We start from the raw sequence: 26,302 nt of genomic DNA, 5'->3' as shown, positions 1-26,302 counted from the left end.
GTCATAGACTCTGTCTCTCATTATCACTCACTCTAACTCACTTCCACTTTCTCTTCATTCCTCCTCCACTGGCACTGTGTTCTTCACTTTTTTTCTAGCACTGTTACGTCACTATCGACAATATTCCTCTGCCACTGTGTCCCTATTCCTCACAATGCCATTGTGTCCTGTGTGCTTTTAATACCACAACCACTGTCTACTATCATTCAGTATTTATTACTTTTCCATCTCTTCATCATAAAAGAGAGTGAATATGTTCTCATGCCCAAATTTTTGAAGGTGTTGAAGAAGGTAGAATGCAGCAGCTGGTACCCCACTTTTCTGTCAAGAGTCTTAAAACAGGAGCATATTATCTATTTTTTTTTTCTTTGATAGGGGCATTTTTCCACTGGTTCCCTTCTTTTTCCTGCCATACCAGGGATGTCGTTCATATGGAAAGAACTATATGGGTCTGTAAAATTCTGGTAGTTTATTTACGTGAAATTGAAATAACACAAAACTCATTTTACCCTCAGACCAAATTTGCGTGCATAAAAATTCTGTAAATGCTTCAGTACTACAATATGGGGTTACCAGAACCATTCTGATGATAACAGACACAATTTACATCCTATTTCTCCATGCTACATCACTTTACAAATTACAGTTTCACCTCACATCAGATTTTACATGTGTATTTTACATGCACAAGTAGGGTAATTTTGAACTGCTATATCTTTGAAACAAATAAAGATACAAGAAAATTTCCTAGCTTGTTCGAGATCAGGCTCTTAGAAACACATCTTAAAACTTTCAGCCACTTGCTGTGTATAGCTGTCTTGAACTCCACAACTTGGTTTTGGCAGAAAAAAATGGTAAAAAAACGTTTTTTGGGGTTTTTTCTAAGGAACCGTCCATGAACTAATGATGGCTCCATGAACACCCCCCGCCCCCCCAATTCGAACCGTAGACCACATCGAACGCAAGAAGAACCAACCGATTTACTCCATTTGCCTAAGCGAGAGATATGTAATATTCGTATTTTGACCCTGTAGTGTAGGATAGTGGCACTAAGACAATCCTTCTGTTGGGTATACAAATGGTCCCTAGCCCAAGAGCTATCCCAAAGACTTGACTCCAAACACTTGAGCTTACTTTTCTATCACCAACAGTACCGAAGTAGGAGCCCTGGAACAATCCCGTTTTTATGCACTGATATTAGGTAGCACATACTACCACATGCGTACCGATTAGGTATTTTTCGGTAGTACATTTTTCCACTTATGATGTTCATAATCTGCACTCCCTTCAAAAACGTTCTAGTGAGATTCCACTGTATCACATCTCTTTCACTGTTTTCATCCCTTTAGTATCACATTTTCCCCAAGTCTTTAAATCGTGGTAAACTTTTTTTTCAAAATCGTCAGTTTTGACACGTAACATTTAACTTCCCATCATTAAGCTTTTTAAAAACCTAATTCAATCTCATCTACCCCGAACTCTTAAACCCTGAACTCTTAAAACTAGCACAAAGAAAATAAAATATTTTCATTCATTTTCCCATGTATAAGATGCAGCTGCACAAAAAACAATTTTCACAAGGGAGAAACTAATGAAGAAAGACGCTCTAGTTTTTTGGGCAGTAAAATGTGAGAATTTGACAGTTTTGCCTAATAACCAAACACACATGGTTTGATTAAATAATTACACACCATCTAAGCCACTATCTTTAATGTATCATACTTCCTTATTGATAGCCATTGGAATTTCGCTTCTTCTGGTTTATTGCTATACAGGAAAATGTCCTGCATTTTGTGACCTAAATTTTTCTTAATTCCATTGTTTAATATGGCCTAACAGTTCATACACGCTCACTTTATTTCCTATAGTGACATGTGAATATAAATGTATAGTACCAATGTGTATAAATGTGAATATTTATTGACATCAGCTAGATATTGGGAATTAAAAAATAAAAACAATATTTGGAGCGGAAAAATATAATTAACAAGGGAATGGTCACATTTGTCAAAACCTGTAGTGATTTTTTCAATGGACCTAATATCAGCTACAGATGCACAATGGGAGTTATCCAATAAAATTACATAAGAAACGGATACTCCTGGATTTGCTATCAACTGTTACAGCAAGTGTACAGCAAATGATTGGGGAATGTGGCTGTCTTATCATTGCATTGCTCATACAAGAAAAATCTTGCTTCATTCTTTTGTTAAAATGTGAGATAACATTCATCTTTTGAATAAAAAATGAAAAACGTTTAATTTATGGCAAACATGTAGAAACATGCCATTCTGACCATAAATCACACTCCAAAATTTGTTCTGTACATTTAATCTCACAGCGAGACAATGCACACCAACTGAACCCACAAACAGGAACACATGTGAAGATTAAGTGATGCACGAAACAGTGAATGGAAACTGAAGATAGTTGTTCCCATGAAGAATCTGGCAGTAATAGTGACATTTGCCTGACAACAGCATCTGAAAGAAATGTTGGAAGCTGAAATTTACTTCTCAGATGACAAAAATAAGGTGGTGTATTGGATGACAAAAGTGAGAAGAAATGTACGTATCCACAGGCCTACTGTTGAAAAGAGATTTTGCTTTACAGGGCGGTTGTAATTAAACTTTCACTACCTAAGCCAGTGTAGAGGAAAACTCTTTGCCATATGGGTACCAAACTTTACAGGAATAATGTTCAGGCCGTGTGCTGCATGATTTGCGTAGTTAGTATCATGACACGTATTTGGATACCAGTACTGGCACAGCGACATAGGCCCGAAATCATCAATGTGAGCAGTGCTTTACTTGTAAAGCTGTTTTATCAAAACAACAGCAACAGTGTTGCTGCTCTTCGCAAGTATCAGCGCATTACAGGAATATAGAGAGATCTTCTTCCTGCACTGGGGTTGAAGAACAAGATTCAGAAGTTTGAATTAACTGCTGATTTGGGAATTGCTGCTGGGAAAGGCCAATGTCCAACAGCACCACAAATTGTCAAGTGCTTGAAGCTTTTGTTACACGTACAGTGCATATCAATCTAATTTTTATAGACAAATGTGCACTAAAAGGATGTTTTCACTCACAGAGGAGGGACGGGGATACTAAGACACTGTCTGTCCTCACACATTTGCACATTAATGACCATCGTCATTGTGGATGGTTCATCATTACCTGCGAGAATCAACCAGAAACTGGATTGTATGTTAAAAGATCAATGTTGAGCACAGAACAACAAGTAGTAGATTTTTCAAAAATTGGATAGTTATATGTTTTCCATGTGTCATACTTTTCTTCTGTTTTGTGGACACAAATCCTTTCTTCTTCAAGAGTCATGCTCAGGTCATTCAAAATCAGCGGCTTTCTGAAATCATGCTAAGAAATACAGATAGGTCAGATTCTATCTGTAATGATTCATGTCCACTGTTAAGACAGAGAATTTTTCTGTCATTGAAAAATATTTTACAGATCATTAACTGAGAAATTTATTTTGGATAGATCATGGCAGTTTTCATTCCATCACCACGACAATATCCTTAAGCTGCAATCACAAGTATCGGTCTTCCTCTCCTTAAGTTTCAAAATTCGATTAAATATGCATGGCACTCCTCAAAATACAAGGACAATATGTTGGTCTCTTTCCTAACTCTCCTCCAGTTTTGTATGATGTGTTGAAGTCAGTCTGTGACTTGTATGACTATCAAATGCAGCCCATAATTTATGTAAATTATGGACAAACAAATATAAGAGGGCTGTTCAAAAAGTAAGGTGACTTTTCAAATTGTGCAGCCAATGTACATTCAATTATCGATCTTTTTTCTTGTTATGTTGGTACACATGCCCCAAACAGATGTTTACAGGTTCAAATGTACAGCATACTTTGTTTGTTTGACAGATAAGAAGGTTAGATGTGTTTCAGTGTGCTCGGTGATTTTCAATTATTATAAAAATGGAGTAAAGGATTTGCAAGTGCTCTAAAATGCTTGAAATGTTGACAGTGTCATGCGGTGAGTCTGCTCTAAAAAAGTTTAAAAGTGGTGCAACCCCTTCCAAGATGGCCAAGAAGATGCCAATGATGAACCTCAATCTGGATACCCCTGCACGTCAGAAACAGATGATAATGTCGAAGCGGTGAAGAAAATTGTTTTGGAAAATCGCCACATTATGCTAAGAGAAGTTGCTGAGGATGTTGGCATATTTTTTCGGATGTTTTGGGCACGAGACGTGTGTCAGCGAAGTTTGGTCCAAAACGTCTCAATTTTAAACAGAAGAACCGTCGTATGGCCATCGCTCAGGAGCTCTTGAATGACGTCAATGATGATCCTGATTTGCTCAAAAGGATCATAACTGGTTACAAAACAAGGGTTTACAGTTACAACGTTGAAACAAAAGCCCAATTGTGCATCCCAGGGAGCCAAGACGAAAAAGGCACACCAAGTTCAATCAAATGCCAAAGTTTTGCTCACTGTTTTTTCCAATCACCGTGGCGTGGTGCATCATGGATTTTTGCCTCAAGGTCCCACAGTCAATAAGGAATATTACCTTGACATTATGCGCTGTTTGCAAAAAGCAATATGCAAAAAAACATCTGGAATTGTGGAAAACAATTCGTGTCTTTAGCATCAAGACAATGCACCTGCTCATTTTTCGTTGCTTGTGAGAGATCTTTTGGCAAAAAACAACACAACAATCATGCCTCAGCCACCATATTCGCTGGATTTAGCCCCCTGCGACTTTTTCCTGCTCCCAAAACTGAAGAGACCTATGAAAGGATGAAGGATCTTTGGTGTGACGTCATAAGCGAGTGACTGCGTGTGAGATCGCTCTCTAAGTTTTCATATATTTTTAGGTTTCAGATACATATTTTAACGGTTTTTGTGATAATATTTACTATATAAGTGACGTATTAGTGGTTTCTTCATTCACCTCTGCCTTTCTTGTGTTGTGACCTGATATTTGTGAGTGTTTTGTATCGAGCAACTTAACCTCTTGCCTGTGTTTACATTCCGCGCTGACCAGTTGCAGCTGTAGTGGCGCATCGAAAGCTAAGTACTAATTAATTGTTTGTGTATAGTGGTTTATTTAGGAACTTTAGTAGTATTCAACCGGTGTTCTTGGTGTTTCCTGGTGAAATAATTTCAGGAGAACCTTTTGGGAACTGTTTTCAGCTTCGTTTCTGTGTCATTAGACGTTTGATTCTCTTTCTGTATTAGTCTTTTGTTATATTCACATTTGTTGTTTATTAATACTGTTAATAATAGTAGTTACTTCCCTTGTAGAGTAAGTTTGTGATTATTGCAGTCAGGTTTTTAACATCTTCTTATTGTAGTAGCGGAACTTAGAAAAAGTAAAATTTTACCAAGAGTGAGAAGTGTGGGCTTTGCCGTAGGCTCGTGAGTAGTGGATTGCGGTGTGAGACTTGTTCGAAGTATTTTCAGTGGGGGGAATGCAGTGGGGAAGCCAGTGGGCATTCTGGTGAGATTCTCTCCTGGAACTGCAGGTTATGTAGCAAGAGTAAATTGATAGAGGAGCAGGAGCGTAAGATCTGTGCCCTTCAGGTGCAGTTGAAAAACTGCACAGGAGGGGCTAGATAGAATGAGGAGGGAGAAGGGGGTTGGCGAATGGGAGCTGGCTGTTGGCAAGAGATCTGCTAGGAGAAGAAGATTTTCAGATAGTTTTACTATTGGTGTTTACAATAGATATGACAAAGTGTCAGAGTCTAGTGGAGAGGAATCTCTAGTAGCTGTAGATGTAGGAAGTATGCAGCAGACCTCAGTAGTTACTGTGCCTAGAACAGTTGCAAAGTCGAAGAGGAAGAAGAAGGTTCTGCTGTTAGATAGTTCTCATGGCAGAGGTGTAGGCCAGCAGTTGCAGGAAGTGCTGGGGAGTGAGTACCAGGTCACCAGCACTGTGAAGCCTAATGCAGGGTTGGCTCAGGTGACTGTTAACATAGGGGGGTTATGTAGGGATTTTACTAAAGAGGATCAGGTAGTGATTGTGGGTGGGGCTGGTAATAGTATTGATAGGGATGGGGAGTATAACGTAAATGGTGACCTGGAAAAGATAGCCACTCAGACTGGCAACACGAATGTGCATTTCGTGGAATTGTTTCAGCGTCACAATCGGCGTCATCTTAATACAGCCGTCAGGCGTAATAACATGAGACTTGGGGGTGCGCTGATGACAGAAAGCATGGGTCACATTTCAGTGGTGTCGGTGGAGTCTATCAGCAGGACGGGTTTCACTAGACATGGCCTGCACCTCAACAGGTATGGGAAGGGGAGGTTGGCAAAGCTTATAGGTGACAGCATAGGTGGGGTTGGTGGGATCACTCATGGGAAAATTCCTGCAGTAGTGGGTGTTACAGCTGCACCTTTTTTAGATTGAAGTCAGCTGATACGTATTCCTGCTTAAGGGAAGTCTCTCTAACAAGGGAATCACTTTTGACAAAGCTTAGGTACCCGAGTAACGAGGGAATTAGTATATTTCATCAAAATATACAAGGTATTAGAGATAAAGTTCGTGAACTGCTTATAGATGTTGACTCTGAAATTATTGGTATATCTGAACACTTCTTAAATAAGGAGATAATTCAGAGGCTTCCTTTACCAGGATACAGGTTGGCTGGCAGCTTTTCGAGGAGCTCTTTGCGGTGTGGGGGAGTAGCCATGTATGTGAAAAACGGCATCCCATTTGAGTCAACTGATGTTTCAAAGTACTGCACTGAAAGGGTGTTTGAATGTTGTGCAGGTGTGGTTAAATTTAACGGAGCTAAACTTCTAACTGTTGTTATTTATAGATCCCCAGACTCCGATTTCACAACATTCTTGCTAAAGCTACAGGAGGTTCTTGGTTCACTTTATAGGAAATACAAAAAGTTAGTTATATGTATTGACTTCAATATTAATTGTATAAGTGATTGTGCAAGGAAGAGGATGCTGGTAGACCTCTTTAATTCATATAATCTTATGCAAACCGTATTCTTTCCAACGAGAGTGCAAGGGAACAGTAGAACAACCATAAACATTTTTGTTCATTCCTCATTACTAGAAGGGCATTCTGTTAGCAAGAAGGTGAATGGCCTTTCGGATCATGATGCACAAATTTTAACTTTAAAAGATTTTTGTGCTGCAACACGTGTTAAATATAGTCATCAGCTGTTCAGGAAAGCTGATCCAGTTGCTGTAGAGACCTTTGTAAACGTTATAAAGGAAGAAGAGTGGCAAGATGTTTATAGCGCTGATACAGTAGACGATAAATATAATGCTTTTCTCAAGACTTTTCTCATGCTCTTTGAAAGTTGCTTTCCGTTAGAATGTTTAAAACAGGGTACTAGCACAAACAGGCAGCCTGGGTGGCTGACTAGAGGGATAAGAATATCTTGTAGAACAAAGTGGCAATTATATCAAAACGTTAGAAACAGTCAAAATCTAAATGCAGCAGCCCATTACAAACAGTATTGTAAGGTGCTTAGGAAGGCAAAAAGTATGTGGTATGCAGATAGAATAGCTAAGTCTCAGGATAAAATTAAAACCATATGGTCAGTCGTAAAGGAAGTTGCTGGTCTGCAGAGACAGGTCGAGGATATAGAATCAGTGCGTAGTGGGAATGTCCGTGTTACTGATAAGTCGCATATATGTACAGTATTTAATAATCATTTTCTGAATATAGCAGATGAACTAAATAGAAACCTAGTCCCAACAGGGAATCATATAGCGCTCTTAGAAAAAAGTTTTCCGAGACTGTTACCTGAAATGCTCCTCCATGATACTGACAAGAGGGAGATTGAGTTAATAATTAAATCACTAAAGACCAAGAACTCTCATGGATATGACGGGGTATCTAGCAGAATACTGAAGTATTGTTCTATGTATGTTAGCCCAGTTCTCAGCCATATCTGTAACTTTTCCTTTAGGAGTGGTTGGTTTCCTGACCGATTAAAGTACTCGGTAGTGAAGCCACTTTATAAAAAGGGAGACACTGATAATGTTGACAATTTTAGACCTATTTCTATGCCATCGGTGTTTGCTAAAGTTATCAAGACGGTTGTATATACAAGGTTACTGGAGCATTTAAATTCACATAATTTGCTGTCAAATATTCAGTTTGTTTTAGAAATGGTTTAACAACTGAAAATGCTATATTCTCTTTTCTCTGTGAGGTTTTGGACGGATTAAATAGAAGGTTCCGAACGCTAGGTGTTTTCTTTGATTTAACGAAGGCTTTTGACTATGTTGACCACAAAATATTACTGCAGAAGTTGGACCATTATGGAGTAAGGGGAGTAGCTTACAATTGGTTCGCCTCTTACTTTAAGAACAGAAAGCAGAGGATAATTCTTCACAATATTGAGAGTGGTAGTGATGTTCAGTCCCAATGGGGCACTGTTAAGTGGGGCGTTCCCCAAGGGTCAGTGCTGGGGCCACTGCTGTTTCTTATTTATATAAATGATATGCCTTCTAGTATTACAGGCGATTCAAAAATATTTCTGTTTGCTGATGACACCAGCTTGATAGTGAAGGATCTTGTGTGTAATATTGAAACAGTAACAAATAATGTAGTTCATGAAATAAGTTCGTGGCTTGTGGAAAATAATTTGATGCTAAATCACAGTAACACTCAGTTTTTACAGTTTCTAACTCACAATTCAACAAGAACCGATATTTTGATCAGACAGAATAGGCATATTATAAGCGAGACGGAACAGTTCAAGTTCCTAGGCGTTCGGATAGATAGTAAGCTGTTGTGGAAAGCCCATGTCCAGGATCTTGTTCAGAAGCTAAATGCTGCTTTATTTACCATTAGAACAGTATCTGAAATAAGTGACACTTCAACATGAAAAGTAGTCTACTTTGCATATTTTCATACGCTTATGTCGTATGGTATTATTTTTTGGGGTAATACTTCTGACTCAAAAAGGGTATTTTTGGCTCAAAAACGGGCTGTTCGAGCTATATGTGGTGTAAGTTCGAGAACCTCTTGTCGAACCCTATTCAAAAATCTGGGAATTCTGACATTGCTCTCACACTATATATTTTCTTTAATGTCGTTTGTTGTTAGCAATATTAGCCTATTCCCAAGAGTTAGCAGCTTTCACTCAGTTAATACTAGGCAGAAATCAAATCTGCATGTAGAATGCACTTCCTTGAATCTTGTGCAGAAAGGAGTGCAGTATTCTGCTGCATCCATTTTCAATAAGCTACCACAAGAACTCAAAAATCTTAGCAGTAGCCCAAACTCTTTTAAGTCTAAACTGAAGAGTTTCCTCATGGCTCACTCCTCCTATTCTGTCGAGGAGCTCCTGGAAGAGCTAAACAATTAAGCAAATTCCAGTGTTACATTGTTGATTTTCTTCATTTAAACTTACGACTTGTCACCTGAATATGTTTTTTTATATTTCATTTTATCTGTTTCTAATATCGTGTTATAATTTCATGTATTGACTCGTTCCATGACCATGGAGACTTCTCCTTAATTTGGTCCCATGGAACAATAAATAAATAAATAAATAAAAATAAAAAGGAAATCAAAACTGCACTGGAAGTACTAAAGACTGCACCAAAAGTGCTTTGAGGATTGAAAGAAGCATTGGCACAAGTGTATTGTATATGAGGGCGGTTACTTTGAAGGGGACAACATGAATATTGATGAACAAATAAATATTTTTTCATAAAAATATTAAGTCATCTTACTTTTTCAACACACCTCGTATGTTCAGAGCTTTTTATCAATATTCAGTATTTTTGCAATACTTATAAGAAATAAAAATCTTGAATGTTGGAAAGCCTTATTTATTTGTGTGTACTCCCTTACCAATTTGAAGAGAACATTATGGATAAAAGAAGAAGTTGTATTTCTCTGGGAATATTAAATTACGTTTTGACTGCTTTCAAACAGTTGTTCAGCATTCGTTTCTCAAACCAAAGCCAAGAAGGGCTATCACACAGTGCATGAATTTAAGGCTGTATACGAAGCACTTTCAAGTGTAGAAACCATGCAAAAAGTGTCATTATTATTTTGGAGTAAGAAATAACTTATTTTATTAATGTACAAATAATTTGGATCACACTGTTGATGAAATTCTGAAGACGATAATGTGTTAGACAACATTCCTCAACCAATTGTCCTTTATCTAAAATGTGTGGTTTTTGCAAAAGTCCTCAAAAATTCAGGAGACTATCTGGAAACTATATAAATGAGCTAACAGCTGAATGTCTGCTAAGCTAAGTTCTGTAAATCAATATATTTATCCATTTGTTACAAAAATTCCTGTTTGTGAACTGTGAGCACCATAATAATGTATGTTTTCAAGTGTCTCAAACGTATTTACTTACATTTCATGACTGAACCTGTGAACTAGAAGTTCAGCATGCTTCATCAGTGTATTTTATTTGTTTTTATCTCAACCTTTGTATGATTTGTGAGTGACTAGACAGGTAATTTTGCCACATGTATCTACATCTACTTCTACATCCATACTCCACAAGCCACCTGACAGTGTGTGGCAGAGGGTACTTTGAGTACCTCTATCAGTTCTCCCTTCTATTCCAGTCTCGTATTGTTCGTGGAAAGCAAGATTGTCGGTATGCCTCTGTGTGGGCTCTAATCTCTCTGATTTTATCCTCATGGCCTCTTCGCGAGATATACGTAGGAGTGAGCAATATACAGCTCGACTCGTTGGTGAAGGTATGTTCTCGAAACTTCAACAAAAGCCCGTACTGAGCTACTGAGTGTCTCTCCTGCAGGGTCTTCCACTGGAGTTTATCCATCATCTTTCACAATTATTAAATGATCCTGTGACGAAGCGTGCTGCTCTCCGTTGGATCTTTTCTATCTCTTCTATCAACCCTATCTGGTACGGATCCCACACTGGTGAGCAATATTCAAGCAGTGGGCGAACAAGTGTACTGTAACCTACTTCCTTTGTTTTCAGACTGCATTTCCTTAGGATTCTTCCAATGAAACTCAGTTTGGCATCTGCTTTACTGACGATCAACTCTATATGATCATCCCATTTTAAATCACTCCTAATGCCTACTCCCAGATAATTTATGGAATTAACTGCTTCCAGTTGCTGCCCTGCTATATTGTAGCTAAATGATAAAGGATCTTTATTTCTATGTGTTCGCAGCACATTACAGTTGTCTACATTGAGATTCAATTGTCATTCCCTGCACCATGCGTCAATTCGTTGCAGATCCTCCTACATTTCAGTGCAATTTTCCATTGTTATAACCTCTCGATATACTACAGCACCATCCGTAAAAAGCCTCAGTGAACTTCCGATGTTATCCACAAGGTCATTTATGTATATTGTGAATAGCAACGGTCCTACGACACTCCCCTGCAGCGCCCCTGAAATCAGTCTTACTTTGGAAGCCTACTCTCCATTGAGAATGACATGCTGTGTTCTGTTATCTAGGAACTTTTCAATCCAATCATACAGTTGGTCCGATAGTCCATATGCTCTTACTTTGTTCATTAAACGACTGTGGGAAACTGTATCGAACGCCTTGAGGAAGTCAAGAAACACGGCATCTACCTGGGAACCCGTGTCTATGGCCCTCTGAGTCTCGTGGATGAATAGTGCGAGCTGGGTTTCACAAGATCGTCTTTTTCGAAACCCATGCTGATTCCTACAGAGTAGATTTCTAGTCACCAGAAAAGTCATTATACTCGAACATAATACGTGTTCCAAAATTCTACAACTGATCAACGTTAGAGATATAGGTCTATAGTTCTGCATATCTGTTCGACGTCCCTTGTTGAAAACTGGGATGACCTGTGCCCTTTTCCAATCCTTTGGTACGCTACGCTCTTCTAGAGACCTACGGTACACCACTGCAAGATGGGGGGCAAGTTCGTTCACATACTCTGTAATTAATCGATATATGATCGTACTGTCCTGGGAAATTTAACAATTCAGAAAAGAAAATTTTGCTTTTAAATTGAATGAATTATTCTCTCTTAACTTTCTTTAGCTCTCATGATACACATGTACTTTCATTCATCACAAATTTATTTCTCTTAGCACCAAGTAAAGTTAAAGATCATGTGTCCCCTGAAGATGTGCTACCTGTTTAGACAAACAGTTTGGCTTACAAAGTTAATTTGGAGGAAAGCCATATAACAGAAACATTGACGAAAGTTTGCCTACCTGTATCACCATATCAAGAGGAAATCTTACACTGTACTGGATGCGCAATTCTGCATAATTATCCCCCCCTCCCCACCACCACAGAGTGCACACTACACACTGCAGTCGAATAAAATCTTCTTTGGAAAAAAAAGAGGAGATAATACGTAATATTTAATTAGGTAGGACGAGCTGTATAATCTCAACTCTTTGTAACATTTTAAATAAAGCCAGACGCTTATTCCCTTTAAACAAAGCAATTATTATACTGAATACATTAAAATTTTAATTCATTACTTACCTGCGCTTCATAATACTGAGTGTAATATGCAACGTAAGCTGCGTGCTCTTGTGGTGAAGTAGCGTACATAGAGGCACTGTATTCAGCTAATCTGGGGATATCCTCAGGTCCATACGCCGCAAGACCTGCAGCCTGTGCCTGCCGCCTGTCTTCATGTTGTTGTGATGGCAGTTTGCAGTACGAAACAAGAGCTTTTCGACCATCCACCTACCTTACAAAAAACAATCTCTCTCAGACTGTTTGTTATAACTTACTAAATTTTATGCAAATACAAAATGAGAGGTTCTATAAAATATTATAACAGAAATGAAGGTCATATATTCTCAGTGCAAGATTTTAATTGGCAATTATTGGTTATTGGAAAAATTGAACATTAAATCTAACAAAATCTTGACATATTAATAAAAGGAAAAAAAAAGCTCCAGCAGTTTTGCCATATTTTCATTCAGATTCCTTGGTTAGGCACAATTAAAGCCAATTGTGTATGGAGAAGATTGGGTTGTACATGCATGGATCCAACCTCTGAATTAACCTAAGGACATTATCTGTGGACTCATGAGATATTGCTTTTGAGGTAATGCTTTGTAAAAGTCATAAATTCTAAAACAGAGAGAACTGACTGTTGGTTCTATTGTTATGCGACAGGTCTACTAGCTCAAGTTGGGATACACATCAGCAGTTAAACTGAGATATGCCTGAAAAACTTAGACAAAATATGATCTGATGTTTTCCCAGCATATTTCTAACTTGCAGAAATTTTAATGTGACCACTTTCGTAAAATTGTAAGTTCTCAATAATATTAAAGTAAACATACTAGCTGCCGTATTCAGGTGGTTCCTGGAACTAAGAAGAGCAGCAGTCATCAGGAACAACTTGAAGATGGTAAAAAATGTGTTCACTGAAATAGTGTGGAGAACTTATGATGTGACCTGGCGGGTACCCCAATATTCTAAAAGATAATTAAAATGTCTTGATGTGAAGTCTTGGAACATCTTTTAAATCTTTTTGTGCAGTATTTCAATTAGTGAAATGTAAACAGCCTTGTATGTTCCAGCAGGAATTACTTTGTGTCATGATTATGAAGCGAATTTTAGCAGAGGCTTAATTTTTGTTTGAAATCATAAATCTCTTCCACTATACCAGTGATCGAATATATCTCTTGCTGCATTGAGATGTTTAAAGAATTCTAACAATAAATGTTGATCTAAAGTGAGGTGAACAATCCACTGAGATTTCACTGGGGGTACTTGTTTTCTTTTTTCCCTCATCTCTTGGTATGTTGCAATCTCATCAGCAGACAAGTGCTTCTGGTTACCTATGCAGCTGCTGCCCTAATGACATTCCAAAAAGTAATTTCCTTCCCTCCCAACCCAACCCAAAAGACTGTGGTCAAAATTTAAGCCCTTTGTGTCATTTCCAAATGATACGAAAAGGTAAGCTAGCTCCCAGTTCTGACTGAATTATGTGGCTTCTCCAATTGTCAGCGTTTTGAAAAACTGCATATACATCAGCATACAGAATGTTCCTCCTAAGAGTTACCACAGGCATTTACTCTGCAATGTGTAAATGGAGTCGGGCCAAATAATTATAGCTCATCATGTCTTTCTTGCAATTCTCAGTGTTGACAGAAAGTGTCAGTTTCTTTCCCACTGCAAGATAGACGATTTTTAAAGTGGAATTTTACATGCCCAATTGATAGAGTGGACCCAAATTAGTCTTACACGATATCTGTTTTATCATGACAGTATTAATAGGGACAGTAAAACAAGTAGAATAACCAACAATCCAGCAGCAACCAAGCAGCACTGCTGCATAGGTAGCAGTCAGCAACAGGCCATGGTGGTACTGCCACTGCTAAGAACGGGTTATTCTCTGTGTTTTATTGTTCCTGCAAATATATATATCAATAAAAAAATATCACAATAGACTAATTTTGGACCACTCTATCAAATGCTCGCATAAAATCTCTCTGCTTGTGTCAGGAAACAAACCAACATTTTGTCAACATTGGGTGTCACATGAAAGACCTGATGAACCATTTTTGTTTGGGTTGGCTCCAGCTACACATTGCAAAAACAAAACTGCAAATATCTAATGGAACATCACAGAATATGTGCCTGGTGACTCTTAAAAGAGACACCTTGTATACGCACTTGCATGAATATTAAGAGCTCAGATGGTAGTAAGCCCACACTAAGCAAAGAAGGCAAGGCTGAAAAGCAGAAGACCTGCATACGGTAAACGGAGAAGAGGGAGTAAATGAAGATGACATGGGAGATACAATGCTGTAAGAAGAATTTGATGAATGGAATTTGTAAATCAAAACAAGGCCTCAGGAGTAGATCACATTCCCTCAGAATTACTGTCTGGAGAACCAGCCATCACAAAACTGCTTGCCTGGTATGCAACATATTTCCTTTCCGAGTGCTGAAAGATGTGAATACACTAGTGAACAGCCATTTTGCATCTGGGATGTGATACATCAACTAGTATGTATTTTGGTGTGTAGAATCCGAAAACCTTTCAAAATGTTCTAGCATGTACCATTTTTGAGTTTTTAAAGGTTTCTTATTTTTCGTATTCAATATTTCGCTTTTTGCTGTTCTTCTGTTTTGATATTTAATTGTTTGTTTTTGATTTCCAGAGGAGAGGTGGGAGATTTACAAATCGTCAATAATGGATGGTGTGGTAATCCAGTGGTGTGAAAGAGATCTTTAGTGAGTGTTTCCTGTGTTTAAAACTTACACTAAGGAAAATGGTAACTAGTAAATCTCGTTGCCGTCTAAAACACCCCGACAACTTTTATTATATGTGTGGGAACTTCACTCCAAAAGCCCAAAGAAAACCAGACACTGATTTGGTTAAGAAGGCATATAAATTGTGTTCTGATTGTCCTGTTGGTGATCAAGATAAAATTTTTGCACCTCACATAACTGGTTGAAAGGAAAATGCCGAGCCATGCCATTCACTGTTCTGATGGTGTGGTGTGAGCCTAACGACCATTTTTCAGACTGTTACTTCTGTCTTACAAATATTTTGGGACAGCTGTGACACCAAGAACCACTATACAGTCAAGGAATGGCCTATAAGGAAGTCATATTTTCCTGGAAATGTACATGTGAACATTACCCCATTGGTTGAGCCTGATAAAATCATTTTGCATCCCCTTCATATCAAGTTGGGCCTTATCAAGAACTTTGTAAAAGCTCTGGATTAAGAATGTGAGGCTTTCAATCACTTAAAAGAAAAGTTTCCCAAATTAAGTGAGGCAAAGCTGAAAGAGGGTATATTTGTTGGACCACAATATCCAGTTAGCTGCTTGGTCTTCTTTTAAAGCAATTTTGAAAGGCTTTTTGGGTAACAGAAAAGACAAAAATGTGTGAATGATCTGTTGGACAACTATAAGAACATGGGGTGCAGAGCGTCGTTTAAAATTCACTTTTTACATTCTCACCTTGATTTCTTCCTGAAAATTTTGGGAGCCGTAAGTGATGAGCATGGTGAATGCTTTCACCAAGACATTTTTACCAGGGAACACCATTACCAAGGCCATTGGAACCCTTCAATGACAGGTGACTACTGCTGGGGTTTTGTAAGGGAGAGTGATGAAACGGCACAAAAGAAGACCTCCATCGACACATTGGAGTTTATCTTTGTCTTGTCGTAGACGTTGTAAGATAAATTCTGATTGTAGCGTTCACTTATGGGTGAATGCTAGTGGTCCTTCTTCTTTGGAAGATTGTCGCATTGTGGGTGATTGTACTCTATATAATCATTGAAAGCAGTAAGCTTATTGACACCAGTGCTTACTAATTTAAGTTATATATTACACCACTGAAGATGGTCACTAAGTGACCGAAAATCGATTTTGCCATAATAAACAAAAATATACGACCAATGCTGTCTATCCTTTCAAAAATAATTGACGATAGCCAAAATATAGAGGATATAATATGCAGACTGGCTATAGGAAGGAAGGAAGGAATTTCTGAAAATGATCAATTTGTTAACACTGAATATAAATTAATGTGTTTTATGAATGTGATGTGAAATTTGGATGATAAACAGTTCAGACAAGAACAGGAAAGAAGCTTCTGAAATATGGTGCTACTGAAGAATGCTCAAGATTAGATGGGTAGAGCAAATAACTAATGAGGTAGCACCGAATCAAAGCGGGAAGAAAAGAAATTTATGGCACAGTTTAACATGTAGAGGATCGCGTAATGGGACACACCTTAAGGGAGACCAAGGCTAACTTGGCGATCAGACTCAAATGGAAGTAGGTTGCAGCAGTTATACTGAGAGGAAGAGTCTTGCTCAGGATAGACTATTGTGGATAGCTGCATCAAACCCCTGTTTGACCAAAGACCACAATACACCACTAATTCAGAACATAAATCTTATGCAAGACAGTTAATACCGTGACCATACTGGTGAGCACATGATAAAGCTGGACAGTTTAGCTGACATGCTGATAAGGCAAATGACTTCTCTAGTGGTGTCCAGCTACAATCTTGCTTTTCCTCCTCAGCACTCTGCCCATTCCCCTCAGTGTTCAGAGTGTTGGGCAAGGACATAGCAGAAATGCACAAGCCACAGAGCACTAAGTATTGCTATCCACCTACCCTTCCTAGTTAAAGTTATCTCATTTAACAGCAAATATTTTCACTTATGACATGCCTAAGGACAATAAGAGAATCATAAGGACACTAAGAGAATCATAAGGACAACAAGAGAATCAATTACATGCATATCAATGGAAGACTATTAGAATATTAAAAGATGCTGAAAGAGAAAGAAAAACCATGTAGAAACCCACAACATAAGAGACAATAAAATACATTATGTAACAGTATAGTAAGGAGGGGAAAAAGGTACAGCATTCAACAAGAGATAGAAAGCACAAATTCATTTTTCTATACCTCTCATTTGTTCACTGAACATTAAGCAGCAGCATTCTACTTTGTATGACTGTTAATTTTTATCTGCTGCCATTCACTTTATGATCATTACTTTTCAATAGTGTGTCCAATGTATATCTATTTATGTTGAAGCTATTTTAACTTAAGCTGTAAAATACCTCTGGTATTCATCACACAAACAGCTTAAAACAACCTCACAAATACATGCTAAATTTTAACACACACAGACTGATAAATTTACGAATATGCCAGTAACAACCAGTAGATCCCTTCCTATGAGACAACTACTGCTTGGAGATAACAATGGGGAGAATTTCACAACATGGCTCCTTTGTTTGATAACCATTACGGAACCAGTACAATTCTCAGTCTGATCTATTGAAGGTCAGATATATACTGTCGCTGAACAATCTGGTATGTTTAGACGTTAAAGGAGAGTGGATAAATATTAGCACATCCCTGAAAAGAATACACAGTGATTCTAACTTTCTGACAATTTCCAAATAAAATGTGTCACAATAATAACAAACTGACTGGACACAAGTGTGTGATACCACGAACAGTTTCTACTACTTCTCACAACTTATAATAAACTTTTTAGCACAATGTACATGGATCTCCAAAACAGGTGAGCAGATCACTCTCCAGTTTATGACATACTACTGCCCTCACACCATTAATGTCAGCTGTGGACATATTCATTTGCTTAACACAATGAAATGGTGACCTATAAATCTCTTTAGGTCACAGATATTGTTGTTTGGATGACATGCACATTGTTCTACAACACTGAAATCAGATTCAGTATGTAGTACACTGAGTGATTGTTGTGAACATATGTTAATGATTTACGCAGAACTGCTTGGTCAGATGTGCCGCTGAAGGACCAGTGTCGAGAAATCAGACATGACAACCTAGGTGCACATTATTTGGCTGGACCAACCACACTATGTCTCTTGGCATACTACTGCTTTTTAGCAGTACATGAAATGTCAATAAATGTGGCCAAGACCCAAATAAAAAAGTGGATCAATAAGGAGTATATAAATTAGCCAATGCTAATAATGCAACAGTATTGCCTCACAGTTAAAATCCTGAAATATCATTTTCTCAATAGCATCTTTCTACACTCTTGTTTTTAATACATTTTGCCTATCTAAGTAACATCTAAAATAATATGTACCACTTATTCTACACATGATCAATTCCTAAACTCATCCCCACCCCCACCAGCCAGTTAATTTTAGGAAACATTGCTAATCTTGCATTGTAACAATTTACTTCTTTTTCAGCTCGAGCACCAACAAATATTCACAATCACGCTAAGAAGCAACAAATCCAACTTTTGAATCTATCAATTACCAATTATATGAATTAGTTAACGGCAGACTGGACACAAATAAACCCAATTGACTATTAACACTGTAAAATCGCAAAGACATCCATGAAGTACGTTAACATGACTGGGTTTCAAGGTTTGTATAGTAAAGGGCTGCTTTCAATATAGTACCATTATTATGTGGCCCAATTTGCAAAGACTTCAACTCTCTCCCTCCCCCCCCCCCTCTCTTAATCACTATTTGTAAATAAACTATGCTATATGAATAAATCATATACTTGTGACGATGTAAATAGCATCCTGAAAGTTTAATTGTGAGGTGGGCTGGGATGTGAATCAAGACATCTGCCTTTCATGAACAATAACTCCTTCAACTTTTCAATCTGGTTACACTTGGCAGAGCAACACACTGTTTCAGTCAACCGAAACCTCTCTCTCTTCAACTCATACACCACACTAGTATGCAGTTTCACTGTATCACAAATGTTTAAAAGTTCAAGTAAAAATTGATCTTTAATTTTTGTTTCACTATTTTTTATGCATAATGTTGGAGAATACTGTCTACACACTTCATGCAAGGAGGAAAAAATAGACATGGAATACAGATTAGAAAAAAAGATTCTCATAAATAAAAGTAAATGATAATTTGAACAGAGTATTTAATCACCATCAGGATCACAATATAAAATGATGGTATTACTGGTCACCTTTAATGAGATCATGCTTAATGAATAGACATATGATCGTAATGGAAGACATAATCTGACCCAAAGGTGGTATTCTAAAAGCCAGACATCATTAACACAAACAATTTACACTGTGATCCTCAGAATGAAAAAACAGTTAAAATAAAAAGTGTTCATGGGTTTTCCAACACGTCTTTTTGGATAGAAAATTATGTCGAATTACACAGTACATACCGTAAGTCGACCTTGTAAAGCACCATGAAGTTGCACAGAATCAAGGACAGAGTTCAGCTCAATGTAGCATACACCTCTTGATGTGTTGGTTAATGGATCACGCCCCATCCGGATACTCCGAATTGCTGTTGAGGACAGACCTTTGATGGCACCAAGAACTGCTTCTTCAGTTGACAAAACATCAAGATTTCGTAACAACACTGTGTTTGTTGGATGTGGGCTCACCTGTAAAATTTGACATCATTTTTGTAACAAAAAGTTTTTGAAGTCATGATATATATAACCTGAAAATTCATTTCATAAAAGAATTTATACTTACTGGCTGTTAACAATTGGTTTCTGTAGTTAATAACTTTACTCAGCAGCTACCAACTCAAAGAGAACTGTCAGCCCAAGCAGACTGCTAAAAATGTGTTTATGAATCATATCAAAAACCCATTGTCAATTACACTTAGAAAAATTTCACAAGAGTGTTCTGAACACAATACTGTTTTACCAGGAATCACTGTATTGGACCACTGTCTACTGAACTTTTTCATCAGCCATGTTGTAAATGATGCTACAGTTTGACATTAAACTTGAAGTTCAGATACCTATGAAACCAGATATAAATATTGGTGCCTTGTCTTCTACATGCACGAGTGGTACTTGGTGTTATTAATTTCACAGGCCTGAAGGTTATGTGATTGGAACATTGAAACTGGTTGCCTAATAAAACAACATCAAAACAACAGCTGTTGGTGCAGTATTATTACATTTCATTTTAAAAATGGATTGAAAACAGTCTCAACCACAATAAAACATTTATTTACAACTGTTACCTGTTTCGGTCAGAATGCAAACGTCTTCAGACCATTTCTACCATGATGGTACGCAGCAGCAGTGAACAGAGCAGGCATTATACTCCACAAATGTCAACTGCTGTGTTTGTTGATGTTTGTGCAGTCATAACACCTACTCCATTCACTGCCACTGTCTACCCTCAAGGTAGAAATGATCTAAAGATGGTAACATTCTGACAGAAACTGCATTTTTAAAGTAGTTTTAGCCAGACTGCTGTTTCTCCACGAGAAATGTTCTCAAAAGTTACATATAAAGTATTTCCCGAGGAAAAAGGCATGTTACTTGTGATTAAAAGACCCTTCTAGCAACAGATGATGAAACTTTCCACATTTGAAACATAATTCAATGATCAATATCTTAGTAACTACATAAAAATAAGCTGAAAACTGAAGATGTAATGCCCTTACAACAATGAAAAGTATAGGATAAATATTAACAAGGACAGAGAGGGCCATGCAGCTCATCATTCCAAGATTTTAATTATTGTGGCATACCCCCCCCCCCCCCCCCCCGAACAGCACCTTTCAATTGCACAGGTGACAAGTGCCCTTCACTCAACTTTACTGTCCTCTCCTGCCTTGTATCTTCCAGCCTTCTCTGTTGCCGTTACAATATTACATGAGGATGGGCCCTAACCTTTCTAATTGTTCTGTTCTAGGATTGTTGGTAATTTTTTACAGTTTATTCTTTCCTCAGGACACATTCTGTTGTGCTTTGGGTCAACTCCTTCCCTTGATAAAATACGAGAAGGAACACTTACAGCAATGTAGGGGAAGAAAGATTGCTACTTACCCTAAAGAAGTTGCAGACAGGCATAATTAAAAGACACTTACACAAAGCTTTTAGCCACAGCCTTTATCAGCAAAATAGAAACACATCACCGCTCATACACAAAAGCAAGCACACACAAGATCTTGCACCCACAGCCTTCATCACCAAAATAGAAACACATCACCAATCACACACAAAAGCAAGCACAACTCACGTACACATGACCACCAACTCTGGAAACTTGGGAAGAAATGCAACACTCACGTGGGATGGAGGCAGCAATCTGGAGGGGTCGGGGAAGTGTTAATAGTGCATAGGTTGAGGCGGGGGAGGGGGGGGGGGGGGGAGAATACTGTCTAGTGGAGTGCGTAGGAACTAGAATGCCAATAGGCGCAGTGCCAGGAGGTCGTGGGGCAGGGAGGTGGGAAAAAGAGTGAAAAAGGAGAGGAGCAGGGAAAGATGGGCACGTGCATTGGCAGAGAATGGCAAACAAAGAGGGTAGAAGATGTGAATGGGGAGGAGATGATAGGACTGAGGCAGTGGAAACTATTGGGTGACAGGTGTGGGTACAGTATGTTGTCGGGACAACTCCAATATACACAGTTCAGAAAAGCTGGTAGGGGAGGGGAGGATCCAGATGGCTCAATTTCAGTGGCTGCTTCACTATTCGAACCATACGAATCCTCTCCCTCCACCACCACCTTTTTTGAACTGTGCAGATGGGAGTTATCCTTACAACACATTTCCTGCTCCCATAATTATCCTGGGCTCAACCTACATTAACATACTGTCCCCACACCATCCACAAACAGTTTCCACCTCCTCTGTCCTATCAGCTGCTCCCTATTCTCGTCTCCCATGCTCTTCGTTTCTCTGCAAACGCACCTGCCTATCTTCCCCACTCCCCTCTTTTTTCACTCCTTTTTTCCCCACCTCCCTGCCCCACAACCTCCTGACACTGCGCCTGTTGGCATTCTAGTACTTGCAAACTCTGCCTGACAGCATTCCTCTGCCCCCCCCCCTCCCGCCCCCTCCTGTGCACTACTATCCCTTCCCTTTCCCCGCCCCCTCCAGACTGCTGCTTCCATCCCACGTGACTCATGTGCGCATGAGATGTGCTTGCTTGTGTGTATGAATAACATATGTTTCCCTTTTGCTGCACTTATGCAAAGCTTTTGGCCACAGCCTAAGTGTCTTATTGTGCCTGTCTGCAGCTTAACATATCTTCTTTATGGTAAGTAGCAATCTAACTTTTCCTACAGTGGTTATATTCCAATCTGAGTTTCCATTCTCTAAATTTCCAGAAGGAAAACTTAAGTAGAAAAGGATTTCTGAAATAACAATATGTCTAACTTTAACACAACATCTAATATTAAATTAAGTAGACATGATCCCCCAAACCTTAGCTTTAAGAACAAAGAAGGAACATAGTATATGGTGACATGGAAAACTGTCAGGTCTTGGCCAAGTACTGGATGATCAAAAAGTCAATATAAATTTGAAAACTTAATAAACCACGGAATAATGTAGATAGAGAGGTAAAAAATAGACACACATGCTTGGAATGACATGGGGTCTAATTAGGAGGGGGAAAAATAAAGTTTACAAAATGTCCGGCGGATGGCGCCGGACAGCAAAACATCAGAGACAATTACGTATAAAAGGAGCTATAATGAGAGAGAAAACCAGATGCGCCAGCAGTCGCAGCATGTTGACGTTACCTGAAAAGGCGCTTTTAGTGAAGCTGTATTATCAGAACGGGGAAAGTGCTAGTTCAGCGTTATGATCCTATCGCCATAGGAAGGGGATTCAAATGGGTAAAGGTCCGTTGACAAATGCAGCTGTGGCGAGAATGATTTTGAAGTTTGAAGCCACGGGTTATTTAGACGATAGACCCCATAGTGGCCGACTGAGCACATGGCGTAATGCTGCTGAGACAGTTCAGGAAGAAATGGCGACTGTAGCGGGTTCGTCTACGCACAGGCAAGTCAGCGCTTGTGCAGTCGCACGGGCATTCCATACACTACTGTTTGGTTGGCACTGAGGCGTACCCTCTGATGCTATCCGTACAAAATCCATCGGCATCATGAACTGTTACCTGGCGACTTAGTGAAGCGGAGGGCATTTGCGGTGTGGGCGTTTCAAAAGATGGTGGAAGATTACGATTGGTTGAGTAACGTGTTGTGGACCAACGAAGCTCATTTCACGCTCCGAGGGTCTGTCAACGCCCACAACTGCAGAATTTGGGCTCCCGAAAATCCTAGAAGTGTCGTGGAAACTCCATTGCACGACGAGAAAGTCACGGTATGGGTTGGATTTACCACATCTACCATTATCAGGCCTTGTTTCTTTGAGGAAATGTGTGATTCTGGTTTTGTAACTGTTACCGTGACGGGTGAGAGGTACCAGTACGCCGATATGTTACAGAATCGCATCATCCCCAGCCTGGCTGATAAACACCTGCTGGAACGTACGATGTTTATGCAGGATGGCGCTCCACCCCATATTGCTAGACGCGTGAAAGATCTCTTGCGCGCGTCGTTTGGTGATGATCGTGTGCTCAGCCGCCACTTTCGTCATGCTTGGCCTCCGAGGTCCCCAGACCTCAGGCCGTGCGAATATTGGCTTTGGGGTTAGCTGACGTCGCAAGTGTATCGTGATGGACTGACATCTCTAGGGATGCTGAAATACAACATCCAACGCCAATGCCTCACCATAACTCCAGATATGCTTTACAGTGCTGTTCACAACATTATTCCTCGACTACAGTTATTGTCGAGGAATGATGGTGGACATATTGAGCATTTCCTGTAAAGAACATCATATTTGCTTTGTCTTACTTTGTTATGCTAATTATTGCTATTCTGATCAGATGAAGCGCCACCTGTCGGACATTTTTTGAACTTTTGTATTTTTTTGGTTCTAATAAAACCCCATGTCATTCCAAGCATGTGTATCGATTTGTACTTCTCTATCTACATTATTCCGTGATTTATTCAGTTTTCAAATTTATATTGACTTTTTGATCACCTAGTACTATGAAGAGCTCCTAAACTGAGAAGTGCCATCTGAGACAGTCAATTAAAATCGAAAAGAACAAACTGCAGAAGAGGTCGGGACAGGACATTCACAAATATCCTGGTGAAGCTGGGATCATTGCAGAACTCTTAAGTATGCTAATGAGAATAAAATCATCGAAATGACACATATTACACATAAAATTTGGGAAGACGAGCAGCTTCCAGAAGTATGGATGTTAGCACTACATGCAAAAAAGGAGCCGAGAAGCTGGAACATGGGAAACACAGAAGAATATCGTTAATGCCAGTGACCTATACAACATTCTCATAAGAAGTACTGAACAGAGATGAGAAGCGACTACTTTCACAAATTTGTGAATAAGGAGGAAGCTTCAGAACTTGAAGATCACGTGCAGAACAAATACCTAATCTGAAACTGGTAACTGCATATCAAATATAGAGAAGTAAGAATTTTATGCTAACATTCACAGACTTCAAGAAAGCTTATGGTTTTGGACATACACCAACACTGTTCCAAATTTTGTAAGAGATGAGTTTGACAAAAAATTGAGTGGACTGATTAAAAAGACCTTATGCAACACATCCAAGATCACGTCCCGAAGGAAGATTTCATACTTCTTCAAGATCAAAACCAGAGTCAGACATGGGAGCAGACTGTCCCCTATGCTTTTTAACTGCATCCTTGATTAAGTTGACCAGGGAAAAGCGACAGAAATGAAAGGAGTGGAACACGAATGGGATGCAAGAAAAAAGGAATATGAGGAAATTGTCTCGCATTTGCAGACGATATTGTGATAATGTCAGAATCATTAGATGATCAAACCACACAACACAGAGACAGACAGTTAAAGCAGGTCGCTAGTTCTCCATCGAGAAGATACAATATATGACTAACATCAAGATACTTCCTCGATGGATAACAAGAGGAGGAGGTAAATTCAGAATGAGGAGAAATTCAAACTACCTATGAACATCTACGACAGGAACACTCTTTCCATCAATGCAAAATTAACATTTTACCAGACAGTAAACCACATGGAATCCTCATATGCAGCAGAAAGTCTGTATCTTGTAAAACAGGATTAAATTTGAGGGTAGAATGTGTGGAATGAAGGATTCTCAGTAGTATATTGGGACTTTGAAGAACAGGAGATGGTCAGTGTAGAAGACCAAGAACTGTATACTCATAGAGAGAATCTCTGACACCATCAAGAAAAAAAGGAGCATATTCTTTGGACACATCCTTAGAACGACCCAGGGGAAGTTGTCACATCAGATAATATACTTCCAATTATGTAAATTAAAAGCAAGAGGAGGATAAAGGAAAGGAAAGGGAAGGGAAGGGAAGGGAAGGGAAGGGAAGGGAACGAACTCATGATATAAGCTGCATCAGGACTTCATGTGGTATCAGTGGTGATGAGTAAAAATGTGTGCTGGGCAGATGATTAACCACTGCACCAACCCAGACACAGTGTTAATCGCAAATGTGCAGACTATCTTGGTATGTTCCTCAGTTCAGCCATATTCCCACCTAGCACCACCATATACCTGCAGTTCCTGTCCGTGTCCTCCATGCTCACTAATTTTAGATTCCCACTGGAGGTTGAATGTAAATGTGCATCTGCACTGGCAGTTGTTGATTCATAGCCGATTGAGATGTCCAAAAGAACAGACACTCATTCATATAATTGATATGCCTCAATGGGATATGAATCCACAACAATGAGTGATGCACATTTATTTTCAACCTCCAGCAGGTATGTAAAATTAGAGAGCACGGAGGACACTGAGGGGGCTGTGGATAAGTGGTGGCACTAGGTGGAAATTTGGGTCAGCCGAGGAGCATGACAAGATAGCCTGAGCATTAAGAAACTTCCTGGCACATTAAAACTGTGTGCCGGACTGAAACTCGAACTAAGGACCTTTGCCTTTCACAAGGCAAGTGCTTTACTATCTGAGTTACCCAAGCGTGACTGATGGCCCATCCCCACAGCTTCATTTCTGCCAGTACGTAGTCTCCTACCTT

The 26,302-nt window shown here is 39.0% G+C and overlaps 1 protein-coding gene across 7 annotated transcripts in view; it reads right to left on the bottom strand.

Moving 5' to 3' along the window:
• LOC126203969 (RNA-binding protein 5-like) overlaps positions 1-26,302 on the bottom strand; it is a 124,681-nt gene that overhangs the window by 27,261 nt on the left and 71,118 nt on the right. For all 7 annotated transcript variants that reach the window (XM_049938385.1, XM_049938384.1, XM_049938387.1 and 4 more), the window contains 2 exons: positions 19,622-19,846; positions 12,440-12,646 (listed from right to left, as the gene is read on the bottom strand). In XM_049938385.1, the coding sequence (XP_049794342.1) occupies positions 12,440-12,646; positions 19,622-19,846 (432 nt within the window). The remainder of the gene's footprint in view (positions 1-12,439; positions 12,647-19,621; positions 19,847-26,302) is intronic.

The sequence above is a fragment of the Schistocerca nitens genome, chromosome 9, assembly GCF_023898315.1.
Source record: "Schistocerca nitens isolate TAMUIC-IGC-003100 chromosome 9, iqSchNite1.1, whole genome shotgun sequence".
Lineage (NCBI taxonomy): Eukaryota > Metazoa > Arthropoda > Insecta > Orthoptera > Acrididae > Schistocerca > Schistocerca nitens.
This window is presented reverse-complemented; position numbering and strand designations above follow the sequence as displayed.